Genomic DNA, 17,718 nt, shown 5'->3' on the forward strand with positions numbered 1-17,718 from the left:
TAACATCTCTTTACATGACTCCAAATTAAATGCTTTACTATAACACAACCTTAATTTAACTCTCTGCAGTCCCTAACTATAACTCTGCCTTTACATATCTGCTCCCTACGTAACCCTAACCCTAGATGGGGAAAAATCCTCTTCCTTCCAGCATTTCACGAATATCACAACGCTTGTGCACGTGTAGATGTCTGTGCGGACAGTACAGACAATTCAATTTAGCATAATTTACTAATTTTCGTGCAGCAATACTGCAACTGGTTAGACTAAGTAATATAAGACACACCCAGTAATAGATAATGCTGCAATATGGTTTAACCATTTGAGTACCAGAGGCAAGCAAAGAGTTAAATTGATTGAATAAAGCATTTTTCTTTTTTTACAGCCATTTTGAATGGAGTTTATAGAGAGCAGGCAAAGTTACATAAGATGACACTAGCATGTAGGGATAAGAAAGGCCCCAAACTCCTTAAAGTGTCTTTGTCATCCTTCGGAGACTTTGCGTGTATGTAAAGACATTCTGTGTTGACACCGCCGCTTGGCGTGTGGTGGCCCAAGGGTGCAAGGTAGGTGAGTCCCCTGCAGGTGCCACATCTTCTTTCTTCAGGTCTTGGCGCTTCGTCAGCTAATGCATGTGCAAGAGAACAACTTTGATGTCTATGGAGAATCCTCTGAGACTGCCAGAGACTCTTTAGATATTGTGTTGCGATGAGTGAGAACTGCCTTATTACCATAGATGTCTCTAGCGACGACTGAGGATAGTGACAAGGTTTCTCAACTTAAAGGATTTATCATAAGACAAGATAGTCCCTATTTTGTCTTATGATATATCTTGACCTCATTGGAATTTAAATAAAAAAAATTGTCCCCAAAAAATATATACAGTGTATAAATAAAAAATGAGATGGTCCAAGGTTTGTAAGGAATATTCTGAGTTATTTGTACACAACTCATGTATGTCACAGTTATACATATTTTGTACTTTGCTCCCATGTATTCTTCAAAATGTATAAACATAATGTATATTAACTTAATATCAATAATGTATATGTAAACTCAACGGTCAAGTGCTGGTAAAAATGAACTGTCAAGATCTGTGCCAGGCAGTCATTCATAGACCACTGATATCCCAATATTCATGGTAATATGCTTACTGGCATTACTATTAAATGCTGGTGGCACAGACTGGCATGAGAGTGCCAGTCCTGGCTACCACAGTTAAAGGTTCAGAGGCCCAATAACGTTATAAGAATGAGGCTAACTGTGAAAGATCTGTTTGCGTTATTAATTGTTACATAATAATTAACATACGAACATTTACAGAAACAACTGGAAGATTCCAAAAGGAAAGAGAGTATCTCGGAATTGTATGGTGACAACGAGAGCAGTTATAGTGAAGATGTAATCCCCGGGCAAGAGGGATATGGACGCAGCAGAAATGTAAGCTTTAACTGGAGCATTATTTAACTTTTACGTCATTTAACATCTCCTTTAAGGCGATATCTCTACCTCTATTAATATATCTGCCAACTTGCCAAGCTTGGACTAGAGGCAGCATATTCTAGAGTCTACTGGGAAATACTGTATTACATGGGTCACATCAGATCTCTAACTGGCCCTTCAGAGTTGCTACATATTGCCGTTATATTGTGCTGATTGTGATAAACTTTACAACTGCTTCACAAATTATGGAAATCAAGATTAATAAGAATATCTGCTTAACAGATCAGGGTTTTGCTGTACAAGAGCATGGGGTTCTTGTTATGTTAACATATACGGTAGTCCATGAAAAATACCATAGATAAAACACAAACGGTTATTCACGAACGTGAGACTTTCGGGGGATTCAATGCGAACTCAAAGCAAATTTCAAATTTTAGGCTGAAAAACCAAACTGGCAACACAGCTGATTTGATGATTTCTTTCAACGCAGCTATTGAAAGTAACTAAAAACTGAAATTCACTTTGAATTTCCGACATGTCACCCTATACAAATGTCACTTATTAAAAATATGTAATAATAAAAATTCTACTTAATCTTGCCCTCTAAACCATACCTAATGAATGTGCTCTTCTTAAACATGACTTAATGAATGACACTAGAACTGCCCTGTGCCCACCACCCATGACCTACCCCCACTTCTACTAACAATATGGGCTATCACGAAGGCCCTGCTCACCAGACATCACTGCAGAGCCTCGTTACGCTGTATGTTACACAAGAACCCATTTTAGGTAAAATACAACACTGGTTGCTCTCACTAACTCAGTGTAGAAAGAATTTGAAAAACTATTCAACAGCCTAGATCTTGCCTTGCAGTAGCTGTGTACATGGAAACAAAGAACCATAGAAACATAGAAAGTGACGGCAGATAAGAACCATTCGACCCATCTAGTCTGCCCAATTTTCTAAATACTTTCATTAGTCCCTGGCCTTATCTTAAGTCTAGGATAGACTTTGCTGTAGGCAAACCAAAGACCACTATCACCAAGGGAGGTAGATATTCACAAAGTGACAAAATTTGCTCCAGTGACATCAGCACAGGGCTATTAAAGGATCACTATAGTGCCCCCACCCTCAGGGCCCCCCTCCCGTGATGCTGAAGGGGTTAAAACCCCTTCAACCACTTACCTTAATCCAGCGCCGAGCTCCCTCGGCGCTGGTGACCTCTCCTCCCCGTCCGACGTCAGCTCCTCCGTTCGACTTCACTGGTTCGACATCACTCAATGCTTTCCTATGGACGCTCTGCGCGATGGAGGAGAAATTCGCCTCCAGCGTCGCAGATGTGCCTCTAGTGGCTGTCTGGAAGACAGCCACTAGAGGCTGGGTTAACCCCAAATGTAAACATAGCAGTTTCTCTGGAACTGTTTTGTTGACATGTGAAGGGTTAAAACCTGAGGGACCTGTCACCCAGACCACTTCATTGAGCTAAAGTGGTCTGGGTGACTATAGTGTCCCTTTAAATGTGACATGTCACATCTTGTAATCTTAGAGTGAGTCTAATATAAATATGGGCATAGGAAGGGGTTGAGGAGAAAGGCTGTATATTCAAAATAACAGTTTGATGCCAACGCTGGTTCAAGTCACCCTGAATAAGCAGGTGTATGTCTAGGCCAAAACACACAGCTGCATGTCTGACTGTGCACCTTTATGGCAGTCCTATGGCTATTGGGGTTACATAATATTTACATTTTATTTCCCCATTAGCCAGCTTACAATTAACATGAAACATCAATTAATGCATCATGCAGATTTAGGAACTAGCTGCCAATGTGGAGAAATAGTGTCTGAGAGCCATTATTTAATTATCCACGATGGGATGTTGGCACTACTTTTTGGAATGTTACGTAAGGGGATTTTATTACCCTCATCCAGTCCTTTGCCAGAGTGAGCAGAGGGATTAAAGGGAGCAATTTAATTGTTTCATTTCTTTATCCCAGGCATTATTCTGCCAACGATGGAGATAATATTGCGTTCCGTTCTCATTACACTTTCCTCACGAATACATTTTATGCAGCAATCTGTCATTCCATACAAGCTGGCATATAAATGTAACCATTGTAACCATTTTAATTGTTTCTTTAGATAAAAGAAGCATGTAAAATCATTTTGGGATAAAAATAAATTGTAATTTCAAGGAGTGTGTTTCTTGGCTGCCTTTAACAGTAATGACTATGGGGGGGAGACAGTGCCTCTTCGAATGCACTCAGCATGTTGCAAAGATCTTAGATAGTTTACATAAACAAAGAGAGAGCTATTCACTTTCTGTTCACTTAAAACTCATTGCACTAATATATAATGAATATTTGAATCAAAATATGTTTTTGATTATTTTTTCTATTTCTTTTCACAAGAAACAACATATAATGCTTGGCATTTCCATCATTTTAGTGGAATGGGTTGGGATGGGTTCCTTAGCTACCCAACAGGCTTCCATGCCATTATCATAGGCAGAGTCTTACATGGGATCATCGTAGGCATTGTATTGGAAAGGCAGTTCATACACTGAGTTTTGTTGCCACTTGAAAGTGTCACTGACGCATTGAGTAAATTTAAGATAAACCTCACATGTCATGGGACACAGAGGGCAAGGATTACCCAATTCTGTTTCTTTTGATTTGATTTGAGAAGTTAATAAACCCTAGATCCTGTTTTCCTTGCGCCCTGGTGTGCAAAGTACAGCCTATGATGTGATAATTTGTTGTCCATCTCTGACGGACTTCAAGTCTAAGACATGACCCATATCTAGACCACTGCTGTTTAATATAGCAAAATAAGATTTAAAAACGTTTGCTTGCCTTGCTATTTCCTGTGTGTTGTCACTTGACTGGTGGCAAAATGGAATCTTCAATGACTATGAATACACAAAGAGATCTATGGTAGAACCCGTGGGATCAAAGATGACATGGCTGAAGGTAACTCTTCATTTGTCACGAGCTGAAGAGATTATGATGATGGTACTGAGAATCAAGTGCTGCAAGCAAATATATCTCCTTTCCCCAGGCACCACCATGAATCGGATATGTCACCTAAGCTGCTTAGAAGTGCTTTTCGGAGTAGAACAAACTTTACAATATATAAATGGAATGCCGTCGATTTGGGCAGTATTGTGTTTTTATCAGAGTTACTTGGAGTTACACTACATAGCATATTAGTAAAGATTCAGGGTTAGTGGATATATCATAATGACATTACAATTAATCGTTTTTATTGCTCATAGGTTTCTTGGACTTATTCAAAATATTTGGAAGGTTTGGAGCAAGAATTGATGCTTCTAAAAATGCAGCAAGACTTAGAAAAGAAAACTGGATCTTTCTCCTCATCAGGTAGAATGCACAATTTATGTGAAGACAATTGTGAACTCACCAAAACTCACTTGCAATTGGTAAACCATTTATGGTAGTCATGCATAATGTTTGTGTACATTTCTCTCGGTAAGTCAAGATACTGCAAGAGGCCGATTTTCAAATTTCCTCTGGTTAAAATGTTTTGAATAAAGCAACAGCAACAAAATGCACACCAAACAAACTGCATTAGCATTTAATTTGTTAAAATATTTTTTTTTTTTTTGTAAATCTTTGTTTTTCAGTGCAAGTTTAAGGTAACAGACATTGTATTGGGTTGCCACAACAGCACATGTATAAAATATAGCAGTAGTCTGTGCATCTCACAGTTGGAGCACGGGTGATCAGTGCACATTTTAATTATATGGGACTGGTTGGTTATATCGAGTTGGTTGCCTGTGTCTCAAGGGTGTGTGGTAGGCGTCATCGTGGTACATTGCACCAAAGGCGATTGGGTCTGATACAGGGATTACGCTGGTAAGCTCCCTTTCCCTTTTCGACTAAGGGGTGTATGGAGAGTTGAGTAGCAGTAAAAGGGATAGGGATTAAAATGTCGTCTATGTGTAGTGGAGTCGGGTTATAGAGCGTGGGTATCGGTGTCGTCGTGGGACTGAGCTCTTGGGGCTGTGGAGGGAGAATGTGTGTCAGAGATGTGAGATCGTTTGCGAATGTGTGCTCCAACGATGGCTATGTCCCTGGACCCCGGGGCATTAGGGGGGAGGGGGAGCCAGAGCGGTGTGTTGCTTTGTTGTCTTAAGGTTACAAGGACATGCAGTCCCTTATCGTGGAGGGGGTAAGTGAACTTGGTATAGTGAGGGAAACATGTATCTTACTTAGCAAAACAGGACAATAATAATAAAAACAAAGAAAAAGAAAAAAGGCAAAGTCCTGGTAGGGAACTTAAATGAAATGTCTATTGTATAGTCCTGGGTTCACGTCTCAGGTCCAGGATGCGGAGTGTCTGCTCCTAAGTCGTTGGTAGGAAGCCCCAGCGTAGTCAGCAAGGCCGGTCCGTCTTCTGCGTTGGTGATTTTGTAGTGTTGGTCGTCTTTCGTTACCCATAGCGTTCTGGGGGTTGCCCACCTGTAGACGAGGGCAGCGGTCACTTGCTGCAAGCTCTTGCGCCATGTTAGTGTGTCCCTGCATAGGTCCTGGAAGAAGGTGATTTGTTGCGATTCGAAGTGGTATGGAGCTTTCCCTCTCATGGCAGTTATTAGGGCTATTTTATCCGTTAAGGTTTGGCAGCGCAAGATTACGTCACGCGGGGCTGATTTGGGTGCCCGTTGCGGCTTGGCTATGCGGTATACACCATCAAATATAAAGTGTTTTGCCTGCCTGTTGGGGATGAGGGAGGCCACCAGGCGCCTGATAAAATGGGGCAGTTCGTCCAATGGCACTGACTCCGATATCCCCCTGATCTTGACATTTTTCCTCCGACCCCGGTCGTCTAGGATGTTTACTTGCCTGGAGATGGTGGCCTGTGTTGTTTGCAGCTGGGCTACTGTGTCTGTTAGTGAGATTAGGTCTCGGCGAAGGTCTGTAGTTTCTCGTTCAGTGGCCTGAGTGCGGGCCGATACCGCCTGTACTTTTGCCTCTAGCCCTTTTAAATCAGTTTGCCACATCTTCTGTAAGTTACCTTGGAGTCCCACCAGCATGGCCTGGATGTCTTGTTTCGTCGCTGGTGTCAGATCATCAGTAGTCTGCAGTTTTGCATTGCCCGTGATGGATGTAGCAGTGCTGAGTACTGAGTCCCCATCTTCAGACCTTTCTGGTGAGGCCTCCGTGTGGGCCCGTATCTGTGCAGGTGGAGGGGTGTGCAGCAAGCTGCTTACGTCCCTGTGTGGAGTGGGAGCACTTGTGGCCGGTTTGTGAGACCTCCGTCCCATTGCTTCCGACGTGTGGGAGTCTGCCTCTGTGTATTGCGGGCTCCGGTCAAGCCACGCTGTCAGCTCCCTGGTGAGGTACTGGTTGCGTGTGCGGTAGGCCCCCGTTCCCTTAGTGCGGCTTTTCGGGCCCGTTTTTTGAAAAAAAGGCATCGGTGTGTTCAGCCTGGTGTCAGGGGGTTGTATCAGTCGTTGGTTTTAGTTGATGGGCTGCGGGTGTGCAGATATTTCTTACAATTTGCGCTGGCCGTGTGGAGCTCTAGTAAATGGCGTCTGCTCCGTTTCAGCGTTGGCTCCGCCCCCCAAAAGATTTATTTTAAGCAAAATAATATCGAGCATTTCGTGACATAATTACAATTTGGCTAACTATTTCTTTCTTTCTTACTTTATCTCCCATTAGATAATGCATCGATCTACAGTTTGAAATCTGAAGCTTCTCGGCGAACAGGCAAGTCTGGTTACACGGAAAGAGTGACATCAGCTGTGGCAAGGCGGTGAGTCTGAGACTATATTTCATAGTTAAGTTTAGGGTTTCAGAGAACTTTGTTCATTATATTTCAAGTGTAAAGCCTGTGTGAATTAAAGGAACACTATAGCATACAAACCTGTACTCCTAACAATATAGTTTGTCATTGAGGAGGTATGGCTTCCTCTGGGGATGGTCTGCTTGTTGGATCCAATGCTTTCCTACGAGGTGCAGCTTCACGTGACCAAGTTTGCCACAAGAGCCCTGACAGCCACGAGAGGCTTTTTTAACCTTTTCTGAAAAATGGCAATGTTAACATACAGGACGACTGCACCCAGACCATTTCATTGATATGAAGTGTTCTGGGTGACCTTAGAGGTCCTTTTAAGCTACTGTAGATAGCACCCGGTCATCACTGAATTTAAATATACACTTAAATGGAGTAATGGATCACAAACTTTTTTGACATTACTTCTAACACTCACTCTTAGCACTGACGCACATTTACATTACGTGCCCTTGTTAGGTATATTTTTATACCATTTGTTGGCTGTTCCATTTCTTGGTGTTTATGGAGGCCGTCGCATATTTGTGGCTTAGTGTGTCAGGGTTGTATGTATGTAGACACCAATGACCAACACCAATCCATTATGAAATAAAACCCTTTTCTTAACACAACAAAAACAGAAAGTGATGCTAATATCAGATTAAGAAATCAAATGTATATTTTGTAAGACTCGGATTACATTATATTTATAATATACCCTTGTTTATGAGATGGTTTGCAATATTATTGTAATTATCCAGTATGTTCCACTAAATCTCAGAAAACCAAGTAATAATAATTCCCATGTGTTATCTCAAAGAACACAATGAGACACACAAAACACAAGTTACAAGATGATCCTTATTTTGTATAGAAGGATCCAAAACCCAGAAATTCTTACAAAGGGATCTTACATTCCTCATTTGGTGACTCAGCATTTCCATCAGACCATTACATTTTGTTCTGGTCCGAGTTGGTCCACTGTTTTGTATCTTAAATCTCTGATGATACTGGAGGCTATAATTAATACCTCTGACATACATCTACAGCAATAAGATGTTCTTTTCGTATCCATAAATTACCTAAATCGTTGATTCATAAATTACTTAAATGACTTAAATTTTGTTAAAGACGCACATGGAGAGCTTTTATTATTTACAAGATGTATTTGACTTTGTGCTAGCTTTTGTGCTATTTAATATGATTTACTACATTATTAATTGAATACATTTGGACCAATTTGCAGAAAATGCTGCAAGAGTCTTTAAAGGACAGCAGTAGAACAGAGAACATGGAATTAGTTCAATAATTTGCATGGCAATATATTCATGATACTGCTCTTTCCAGTTCTACTACCACAATATATTGATGGCAGGTCCTGAGTGACTAACATGCTACACAGACCCAAATCCTTTATTTTTGTCATTTAGTTTGACCCTGTCACAGGGAGACTGAAGGTTAAAGGGTCACCTGTTAAATTGACCGTTTAATTGTTCCGTCATCTTCAGAGAATTATGGGGATTGTAGTTCCAAAATAGCTGGGGAGTTAGTATTGGACAGTCTTGCTCTACTTTAACACCTTAAATAATGTTTCAGAATTCTGGTACAACTCTGCTACTTATGCAGGAGAGTTGGAAGTTCCTCAACAGTGTAGTGCTTGCTTAGCTCAGGAAAGCTAATGACAATTCCTTCTTGGGAACTTTTAGCTCTCCAACGTAGTAGTGGGGACAGGGAGCAGCACCCAGCTTACACAGCTTAGAAGTCAAAACTTTCTAATACGTTTTTGCCTACTTACAATAGGGGGGAACCATAATCACTACAGCGAGCTTGGTGGTTATAATGCTTGGAGTGTTTCTTTAAAAGAAGCCGAGCGAGTAACTGTCTTCAGTAATTTCGACTTATCCGTAAATATCAAAGATAATGATTAAAGTGTTTACCAACGATAAAGGTTTTTAGACATTCCTGTACTATCTAATTTTGCTTGTAGAATGTATTAATGTACTGTCTAAGTAGCAATGTAAAATGTGCATTATTATTTTTTTTTTCGGTTCACAGGTTTATTTGACGAGTTATGCATCTCAAGCATTTTGACGTTGTGAAGCAAGATTGTGTTTCATTAAACATCCTACATTTTCGTGGTTATTTTGCATCCAGATTTGAAAGTTTCTGAATTTCTGTTTAGATTGTTGAATTATTTTCTTGCCTTTCAATGATAGAATGTTTTTAATACTGGAATCGTCAAAGAACTATTTGTTAAGTTATGTGAAGTTTATTCACTGAACACTGTACTGCAGGGAATTCTACAATTTAGACTAAATTAGCCAAGATGTGACTATAGCCAAAAGGGTTTGAGGGGGGAGAAAGGGGTAGCTATTTTGGCCTAAGTATTGCCATTTGGTTAAAAATTAATTAAAATTCAAAATTCTGTGTTTAGAGAAAAAAAACTATATATATATATATCTCAAAATGAATGCTGTAAATGGAAAATGAATGGAACAAAACATGCATGTTGTCTTGTACTGTGATCTATTCTTTCTTAATTTTATTTTCTGCAGATATATTCTTTTTTTTTTTAATGATTTATTTCTTCAAAGGGACACTATAGCTTAATGAAGCAGTTTTTGTGTTTAGTTTTCTGTCCATGAAGTCCTGTGTACGCATCTCCTGGCTTTGACTAACAATCAGACGTAGCTTACATTAAAAGTTTTATCTCCTGGTCTGTAAATGTAACTTTAATTACATACAGAGACTCCTACAAGGTCTATGATGCCATTAACAGAGGAGTAGACAATACTAACATTCTAAATTAGACAGAAATTGCTATAAAGGAAGTGTAAACATTAGATGACTCTTTACAGGAAGTGTTAAGGAAGGCAGGCTGTGTAAGTAACATGCAGATAGGTGTGACTAAGGCTGTATAAACAAAGTGATTTAACTTCTAAATGGCAGAGAATTGAGCAGTGAGACCGCAGAGGCATGGTCTATACACCAAAACTACCTTATTATGCTAACGTTGCTTTAGTGAATATAGTGTCCCTTTAAGTTGAATGTAATCTTTAAGAAAATGAGAAAATGGTAACTCTTTTGCTTGGCTACACTGGATATACAAATATACCATTGTGCTTTATTAAATTGACATTTTATAGAACATTTAGGGACACATACTTGGATGCCTGAATGTGGGGGGAACAAAATGTGTTTAATTTATATAAGATCCATGCTGGCAATATATTTTAGGGTAATTTGAAGCATTCTAGCCGCTCATATCTCTACCTAATGAATGAAAATAGAACAAATGGCCATCAGATCACTGATATTGATTTCATTATTCCCATCCCACAGCCCTGTGGGTGAATGTTAATGTTGAGGCAGTCATGAGTTGCCGCTATGTTAGTAATATTAACTTGGAGGGTTAGAATATGTTTGAACCCCTTTCCCAAGATCTGTACCACAACTGGTGCAGCTCAATCATTTTATGCATAAACCCTGAAATAATAGATTAATGGCAGGTGTAAACCAGGCTTTTAATCTTCTCCCAACAAAAGAATGTTTCTGTTACTGATGCAAGCCAGTGAGTAATGGGGATATAACTTGATATCATTGTTTATTCAATGCTTTAGGCAATCTGTGGTTGAATTAAAAGTTCTGTTGGCTTTCAGAAGATTATAGAGATTTTAGCTTAAACTCCGTTTAAAACCTGCAGGTGGACTTTGCCTGTTCTAGTCCTATGATATTAGCTTTTAGATACCACGTCCTTTGAAAGAGGGTCTCAATGTCATTCATGAAGGTCAAACTCATGCTGCTTTTCCAAAGGGATAGCTATTCTCATGTGCGAATTATGGATCAGTGGCAAAACTTTAAAAATTAAGGTGTGATAACTTAGGTAATTGGATCATTAAGATGAACTGATACACTCTTGTACTTTTGCTTTGATTAAGAGTTCACAAATGACATTTGCCAACATCATCAGTGTTGTGCATGCTCTCAAATAGACAAGCTAAGCGAGCACAGTCTTAATTGTAGTATTTTCTCCTGATGTTTATAACAAGAGATGTGATTCTCTACAAAACACTCACACATATTTTCCTTCTCTCATTTTTCAAGTATAACTGTTTGTTTATTGTACCAAAATCAGATTGATTAATGTTTAAATAATGCTTCATTTGCCAATCACCTCCCAGAACATTTAGCAAATGAGTGAATTCAAGCAAGGCAGTAAACTGGAAAAGAATTACTAAAATATACACTCATTATCGGTTGATTTTGTCTAGATTAATAACCTTGAAGATTGTATATGTTTGTTTTATATTGTTCCTGCTAAGAGGGCCTTGCTCTGTATAGCTCGTTCCACCACCTGCAGAAGTTGAACTTCAGGGGAAAATGTGTAAAAATTTCCATATGATCAAATCCTTTAACAACTAAATTAAATAATTTTGCTGCACAGGAAATGATCTATATAGAGGGGATGGGAGCTGTATGTATTGCTGCATAAATTTAATAGACAATATTGCATGTGCTATGAATCTGTTATGGGTTACTTTGGCTTCGGCTCCAGTAGAATGCATGAGAATTCTCAAAAAAGCAAATATATGTTTTTATAATTTTCCTATGGTTTCATAGTAATGCTGATTTACTAAAAAATATGTTTACACATGAACTTGCCATATTCTCCTTTAATCTTACAAGAATGCATTTTTATGGCTTCATTTTTGTATTTATTTATTTTTACTAATTGCAATTTGTTGGTAAGAAAGCAATAGATTTGTTTCTATTAATTAATGTGATTTGTTCGTTTTATATATAATTACATCAATGGCAAAACTACCACACAAAAAAAATATATATATATATAAAAATGAGCTTTGTATATAAATATGCATTATAGTGCATGTGTAAATAATAAATTAATATAAACAAGTTTTAAATAAAATGTCTGTCTTCATTCTAAGTAGTATGCAAACATTTAATACACTGGAACAGATTGGATTTACAATTACAGATTGTGGAATTGGCGTCAGTAGTAACGGAGAGAGGGATCCACCAAGGCTTTCCCCCACTCATTCTCCTGGTGCTTAACTTGGCTCCCGAACCATATTTTTACATTGTTACACACTACTAAAAAAAGTTCTCTGGCATTAAAATAGTTCCTATATGTTTCCAATTCAGCCATCTCTTACTGACAATAATGCACATTCTTCATCGTCACAGTTCTATTTGGGGCTTCCAAGTCAACATAACGAAATCAATAGTTATGTCAGTAGGGTCATGGAGCCTCCCGAGAGACAACCCTCACAAAATGTAAATGGGAAAATCCACATTTAAAATACATGGTTACCTTACTTCTTAAAAATCTGTCTTCCTTCTATGGCTTATCTTATTACAGACTTGAAAAATCTTACAGCCACATGATACAAATGTACTTCATCTTTGAGTGTTACCAAGGGGGAATTCATTAAAGTGCCAATTTCCTTTAGTAGTTTTTTAAAATAAGACAAAGACACACTCTGGGCACCATAACAACATGCATCGCAAGGAAGTCAAGGTGCAAGGAGATCCAGGCTGCTGTCTTACCTGACGTCTTCAAAACGGCAGCCGATCGTTCTGCACCTCCACTTCTTATGCAGATCAAAGGCTTCAAACGTGAAGCCTGAGACTGGGTGCTGCTGATAGACTTTTAGCCTATCACAAGCTCCCTATTGGGAAATGCGAATGAAAAATATACGTACTTATTTTGCTCACTTTTCTTAAAGGACCACTCTAGTGCCAGGAAAGCATACTCATTTTCCTGGCACTAGAGTGCCCTGAGGGTGCCCCCACCCTCAGGGACCCCCTCCCGCCCGGCTCTGGAAAGGGGAAAAGGGTTAAAACTTACCTTTTTCCAGCGCTGGGCGGGGAGCTCTCCTCCTCCTCTCCGCCTCCGATCCTCCCCGTCGGCTGAATGCGCACGCGCGGCAAGAGCTGCGTGCGCATTCAGCCGGTCGCATAGGAAAGCATTTACAATGCTTTCCTATGGACGCTTGCGTGCTCTCACTGTGATTTTCACAGTGAGAATCACGCAAGCGCCTCTAGCGGCCTGTCAGTGAGACAGCCACTAGAGGAAAAAGGGGAAGGCTTAACTAATTGATAAACATAGCAGTTTCTCTGAAACTGCTATGTTTATAAAAAAATTAGTTAACCCTAGCTGGACCTGGCACCCATACCACTTCATTAAGCTGAAGTGGTCTGGGTGCCTAGAGTGGTCCTTTAATGGTGAGCTAATGATTTATTTAAGAAGGGATTCATTTAATTCTTACTAACAATTATTTTGGTTTAAAGACTCTTTTTATATCGAGAAACAAGGAATGGCAATGAGCACCAAATTTGCGCTCAGCTACGCCAATTGATTCATGGCCTATTGGGAGGATAGGCCATAATTAGAGTGGGAGATGTCATATCGCCGTTTCATAGATGACATCGTCTTTGTTTGGAGAGGCCACACTATAGATCGTCATTTTTTTTTTATTATATCTTAACAATAATGATTGGGGGATTAAACTAATATATTTTGCAAAAGTGGAGGTTAATTTTCTAGACCTCCATATCTACAGGCAAGAAGGAAAAATCTAAACTAATAATTACTTTTAAACCGATGTAGGGCAACAGGTACATAGACATGAGCAGCTGTCATTATAATCTTTGGCTGGCCTATGCCCCCAAAAGTCAATTCCTTAGAATCAGATGGAATTGCACGGAAGAGTTGGAATATGGGGGGGGCGGGGCCTGACAGCCAAGATGGCCAGACGTGTCCTCTGAGGGCTCCTGCACCAGAGGGCACACAACCGTCCAAAATAGCTAATCCACCGAAGCCCACAACACAAGCTGTCTGGACATCAATCCGGGACTCCACGCAGAGCAGAATGGTACCACTCCGGTACCGAACCGCCACAGTGAAGCCCGAACCGGCCATGCGGCCTAATACTGAGCGGGGCCTAGAGCATGGAGGAGGCGGCCTATCCCCCGGCTCGGGGCCCGCACACAAGCGAGAGGAAAGCGAAGCCCTGCTACCCCCCCCTTTGGACCGGCGGGGGTTATCCCGGTCCAACCTGGGGATGACAACCCCTGCGAAACCGCAAAAGCAAGCGACGACCAAAGAGGACCCACGAGGCCCAAACAAGATGGCGGCAACGAAGCAGCCCGAGACGAAGCACACAATACACAAGCCCCCCGGAAACATAACAGAGTTCTGCGGCAGACTCATGGCTTACCTCTGCACACAGTTCCACACTCGGGGACAAGCCTTCAGGTGGGCGAGGAGCGAGGCAGCAGCTTGGATCCGCCCGACGACCAGACGACGAATGACCTGGATCCCTCCTCGGGCCTCCAAAAGGGCGCCGGGGAGGAAACGCCGGCACCTCATGAGGCGGGAACAGAAGTCAAGCCCCTTGAGCACCGGCACTCGCTCCCAACTAAGCCAGGGCGAGAGCCGCAAACAAGGCCAGCCAGAAGACCACCGGGTGGCGCCGGAATCCTCGAGCCAGCGGCAGACCTACCCGCGAAACTGGACACACGCCGTCCGCAACAGAGGACACCAAACAGCTGAAGGGACTGGTACTACAGAACGAAATGAGCGGAGAGCCCTACCACGACCTGCCGGGGGGAGACCCTCACGAGGACAGGGACTAACCATACACACACTGGCATGGCGATTCCCAGCCCTAGGAGTGGGCTGAAGAGACACTTACCGACCAGCACAAGCCCAAACACCAAGAGACTTACTCATTTATCCTGCCTGTGCTATTGTCGGTAATGTTCACAGGGAGAGCCCTAGCGGTGCACCCCCAAGCAGATCCCAGCCATATGTTTTATGTTTTCAGCCTGATTACCCTTCAGTTGTCGTGTAAAGTTTATAATGACATAGCCGGTTGAGACCCCCCCAGCTTTTACTCCATCTGATGCTAAGCTTCAGACACACGTCTTACACACAGGCCACCGATCATATACAAACACTGTGCAGCAACGCATACTGAAGCACACGCGCATATAGCCAACTCATAATAGCTAGCACACTCGCAGAAAGTGTGCTTTGTCGCTGCCTAGCACACCCAACGACCACAGAATAGTTGAAGCCTGTCTTATATCTCAGTGCTGAAATTTACACACACGGAATGCCTTATTCAAGCATAGCACTGCCTCATACCGCAAGCAAAGACACCCTTTTCACCTTTAAAAATAGCGCTGTCAACTACTATGAAACACCATACTTGTGTAACCTGTTATCACACTACTTGCGATGGCTATAGGGGCAGAACAGGTACACTGTTATTACATGCGCACCATAACGCAAAGAATTGTAAAATCTCTCATTTTTATGCATACCAGAGACCTGTCTGTCTGTTTTAAAAACAATGTCCTGATTTATGCATTTTTTGACAACCGTGTTACTGTATAGATATAACTGCATCCTATATCTTTAGCCAGCGACTAACAAACGTGAAAATCTTACTGTATTTAACGTTGAAAAGTACTTATCATAATTTCTAAAATGTGCATTGACATAATAGCCATGTTGTAAATGTCTACTGGAAAATGTGAACGTGAGCTGTTGTGGCTTAGTTTACAAAGGTGTTAAACACATGCACGAAAAAATAAAGAATTTAAAAAAAAAAAAAAAAAGAGTTGGAATATGCGAGACAAGCCAGCAAAATCAAACAGTTTATTGAAAAGGATATAATGAATAATCCAAAGGAACAAACTTCTCACCTATAAGGAAAAGCCAAAAAACACAAAGCACACAAAAGATATCTGCCTCATCTGCAACTTCAAAGGAAATCGTAGCAATATGCACAGTAATTCGAAAGTACTGGCACATCCTTAAGAATGACCCTATATTAAAAGATGTTTTACAGAATAAACCAAAATTAGTTTTTAGAGATTCCAGAAACATAAAGATTTTTTTAGCATAGAGTAATCTAAATATAGAGAGATCGAGTCACTTTTTAAATCAGAGCAAAAGAAAGCTAAAAGACAATAATAATAGACCTGAAAGAACATTTTTTTTTTTTTTTTTAAATTCTTTATTTTTCGTGTGCAATGAACAGTACATGTGCAGGGCCACAACAGCCTCCAAACGATAAACATCATCATAAACAATTAGCAAGATTTTAGGCACACATTTTTCTAATTATATACGGTCTCAATGTTATAACGAGTGGATTAAGGTGTAGAACTATTAGGGTTATAGACACCCTTCTATATAGGTCGCCCTGAGTACTGCGGGGCCGTTGGTGGAGGGGGGATGGGTAGTGGCGGCTATGTCTGAGAGCTATTCTGTTCCCCTGTCGCGTCTCACTTGCCGTGGGTAAGCTATGTGTCTCGTGGCCTCGGTGTGAGTGGTTGGGGCTTGTGGTGACAGTTGCGGATTCACTTTGTGTTGCCCCCTATCAAGTCTGGGTCCCGTCTCATGTCTCATCTGATCATGGTCATTAAAGTACTCCAGCGTGCGCGACATTCTGGGAGTCATAGAGTGTTATGTAGTCCTAGGGGTGGTTGCGTGTTGCGCTGGTCTAGTTACTACTATTAAAGGTTGGGTCTAGTTGTGTGAAAGTCGAAAGTGTTGCGTCTGGGTTAAACTGTGCCCATGGGGCCAGAGGCTAGAAGTGTGTGCGCTGCAGTCATTTCCCTTTAACCCCAGGGAGGGGGGGGGGGGGGAGGTGGTGTCACCGTGGCAGTGATTGTCAGCTCCCTTGGGCCTTTTGCCCGTAACAATAATCGTTGGAATATGACAGACTGTAAAGTTATGAAACATAAAACATTGAAACTTTTTAAACTTAAGGCCCATAAGGCTGTATGCAGATAGAGTTTGTTCAGGTTTTAGTGCCCCGGCTTGGTCCAGGTGTCATGTGAAGATCTGCGCCTGTTGTCCCTGGTTGGGGTGCACGCCTCGTTGTTGGGATCAGTGCAGGGTTCAGGAGTCCCAGGGCGGCCATCAACGCTGGTCCCTCCGTGTGGTCAGTAGCTTTGTAGTGTTTGTCTTCTTTGGTGATCCAGAGTGTCCCTGGCGTCAACCACCTGTAGGCTATTCCTGCTGCTTGGAGTTGTTTGGTGATTGGGTGCATGCTCTTGCGCCACATCAGTGTGGCTCTGCTGAGGTCCTGAAAGAAGGATAGGTTGCTGTCCTCAAACTCAAATGGGGTGTTGCCTTGCATAGCTGCCATAAGTCCAAGTTTGTCAGACATAGATTGGCATCTTAGTATTATGTCTCGTGGAGCTGTGGTGGGTGCCTGTGAGGATTTGGGTATCCTGTAGACCCCGTCGAAGTGAAAGGTTTTAGCATGCTTGGTTGGGAGGAGTGTGGCCGCAAGGCGCCTGGTATAGTGCGGTAGCTCCTCCAGCGGCACCGTCTCAGGTACTCCCCTGATCTTGATGTTTTTGCGGCGCCCTCTGTCGTCTAGTAGATTGACTTGTCTGGACATTGCCGCTTGTGTGGATTGTAGATTGTG

At 41.4% G+C, this 17,718-nt stretch overlaps 1 protein-coding gene across 1 annotated transcript in view; it reads left to right on the forward strand.

Moving 5' to 3' along the window:
* Positions 1-9,626, forward strand: part of RGS22 (regulator of G protein signaling 22) — a 110,279-nt gene extending 100,653 nt beyond the window's left edge. Inside the window, exons 24-27 of the mRNA XM_063451206.1 lie at positions 1,324-1,440; positions 4,722-4,827; positions 7,129-7,222; positions 9,296-9,626. Of these exons, the coding sequence (XP_063307276.1) occupies positions 1,324-1,440; positions 4,722-4,827; positions 7,129-7,222; positions 9,296-9,305 (327 nt within the window). The 3' untranslated portion in view covers positions 9,306-9,626. The remainder of the gene's footprint in view (positions 1-1,323; positions 1,441-4,721; positions 4,828-7,128; positions 7,223-9,295) is intronic.
* The last annotated feature ends 8,092 nt before the right edge of the window (positions 9,627-17,718 follow it).

This window comes from Pelobates fuscus, chromosome 4 (assembly GCF_036172605.1).
Source record: "Pelobates fuscus isolate aPelFus1 chromosome 4, aPelFus1.pri, whole genome shotgun sequence".
NCBI lineage: Eukaryota > Metazoa > Chordata > Amphibia > Anura > Pelobatidae > Pelobates > Pelobates fuscus.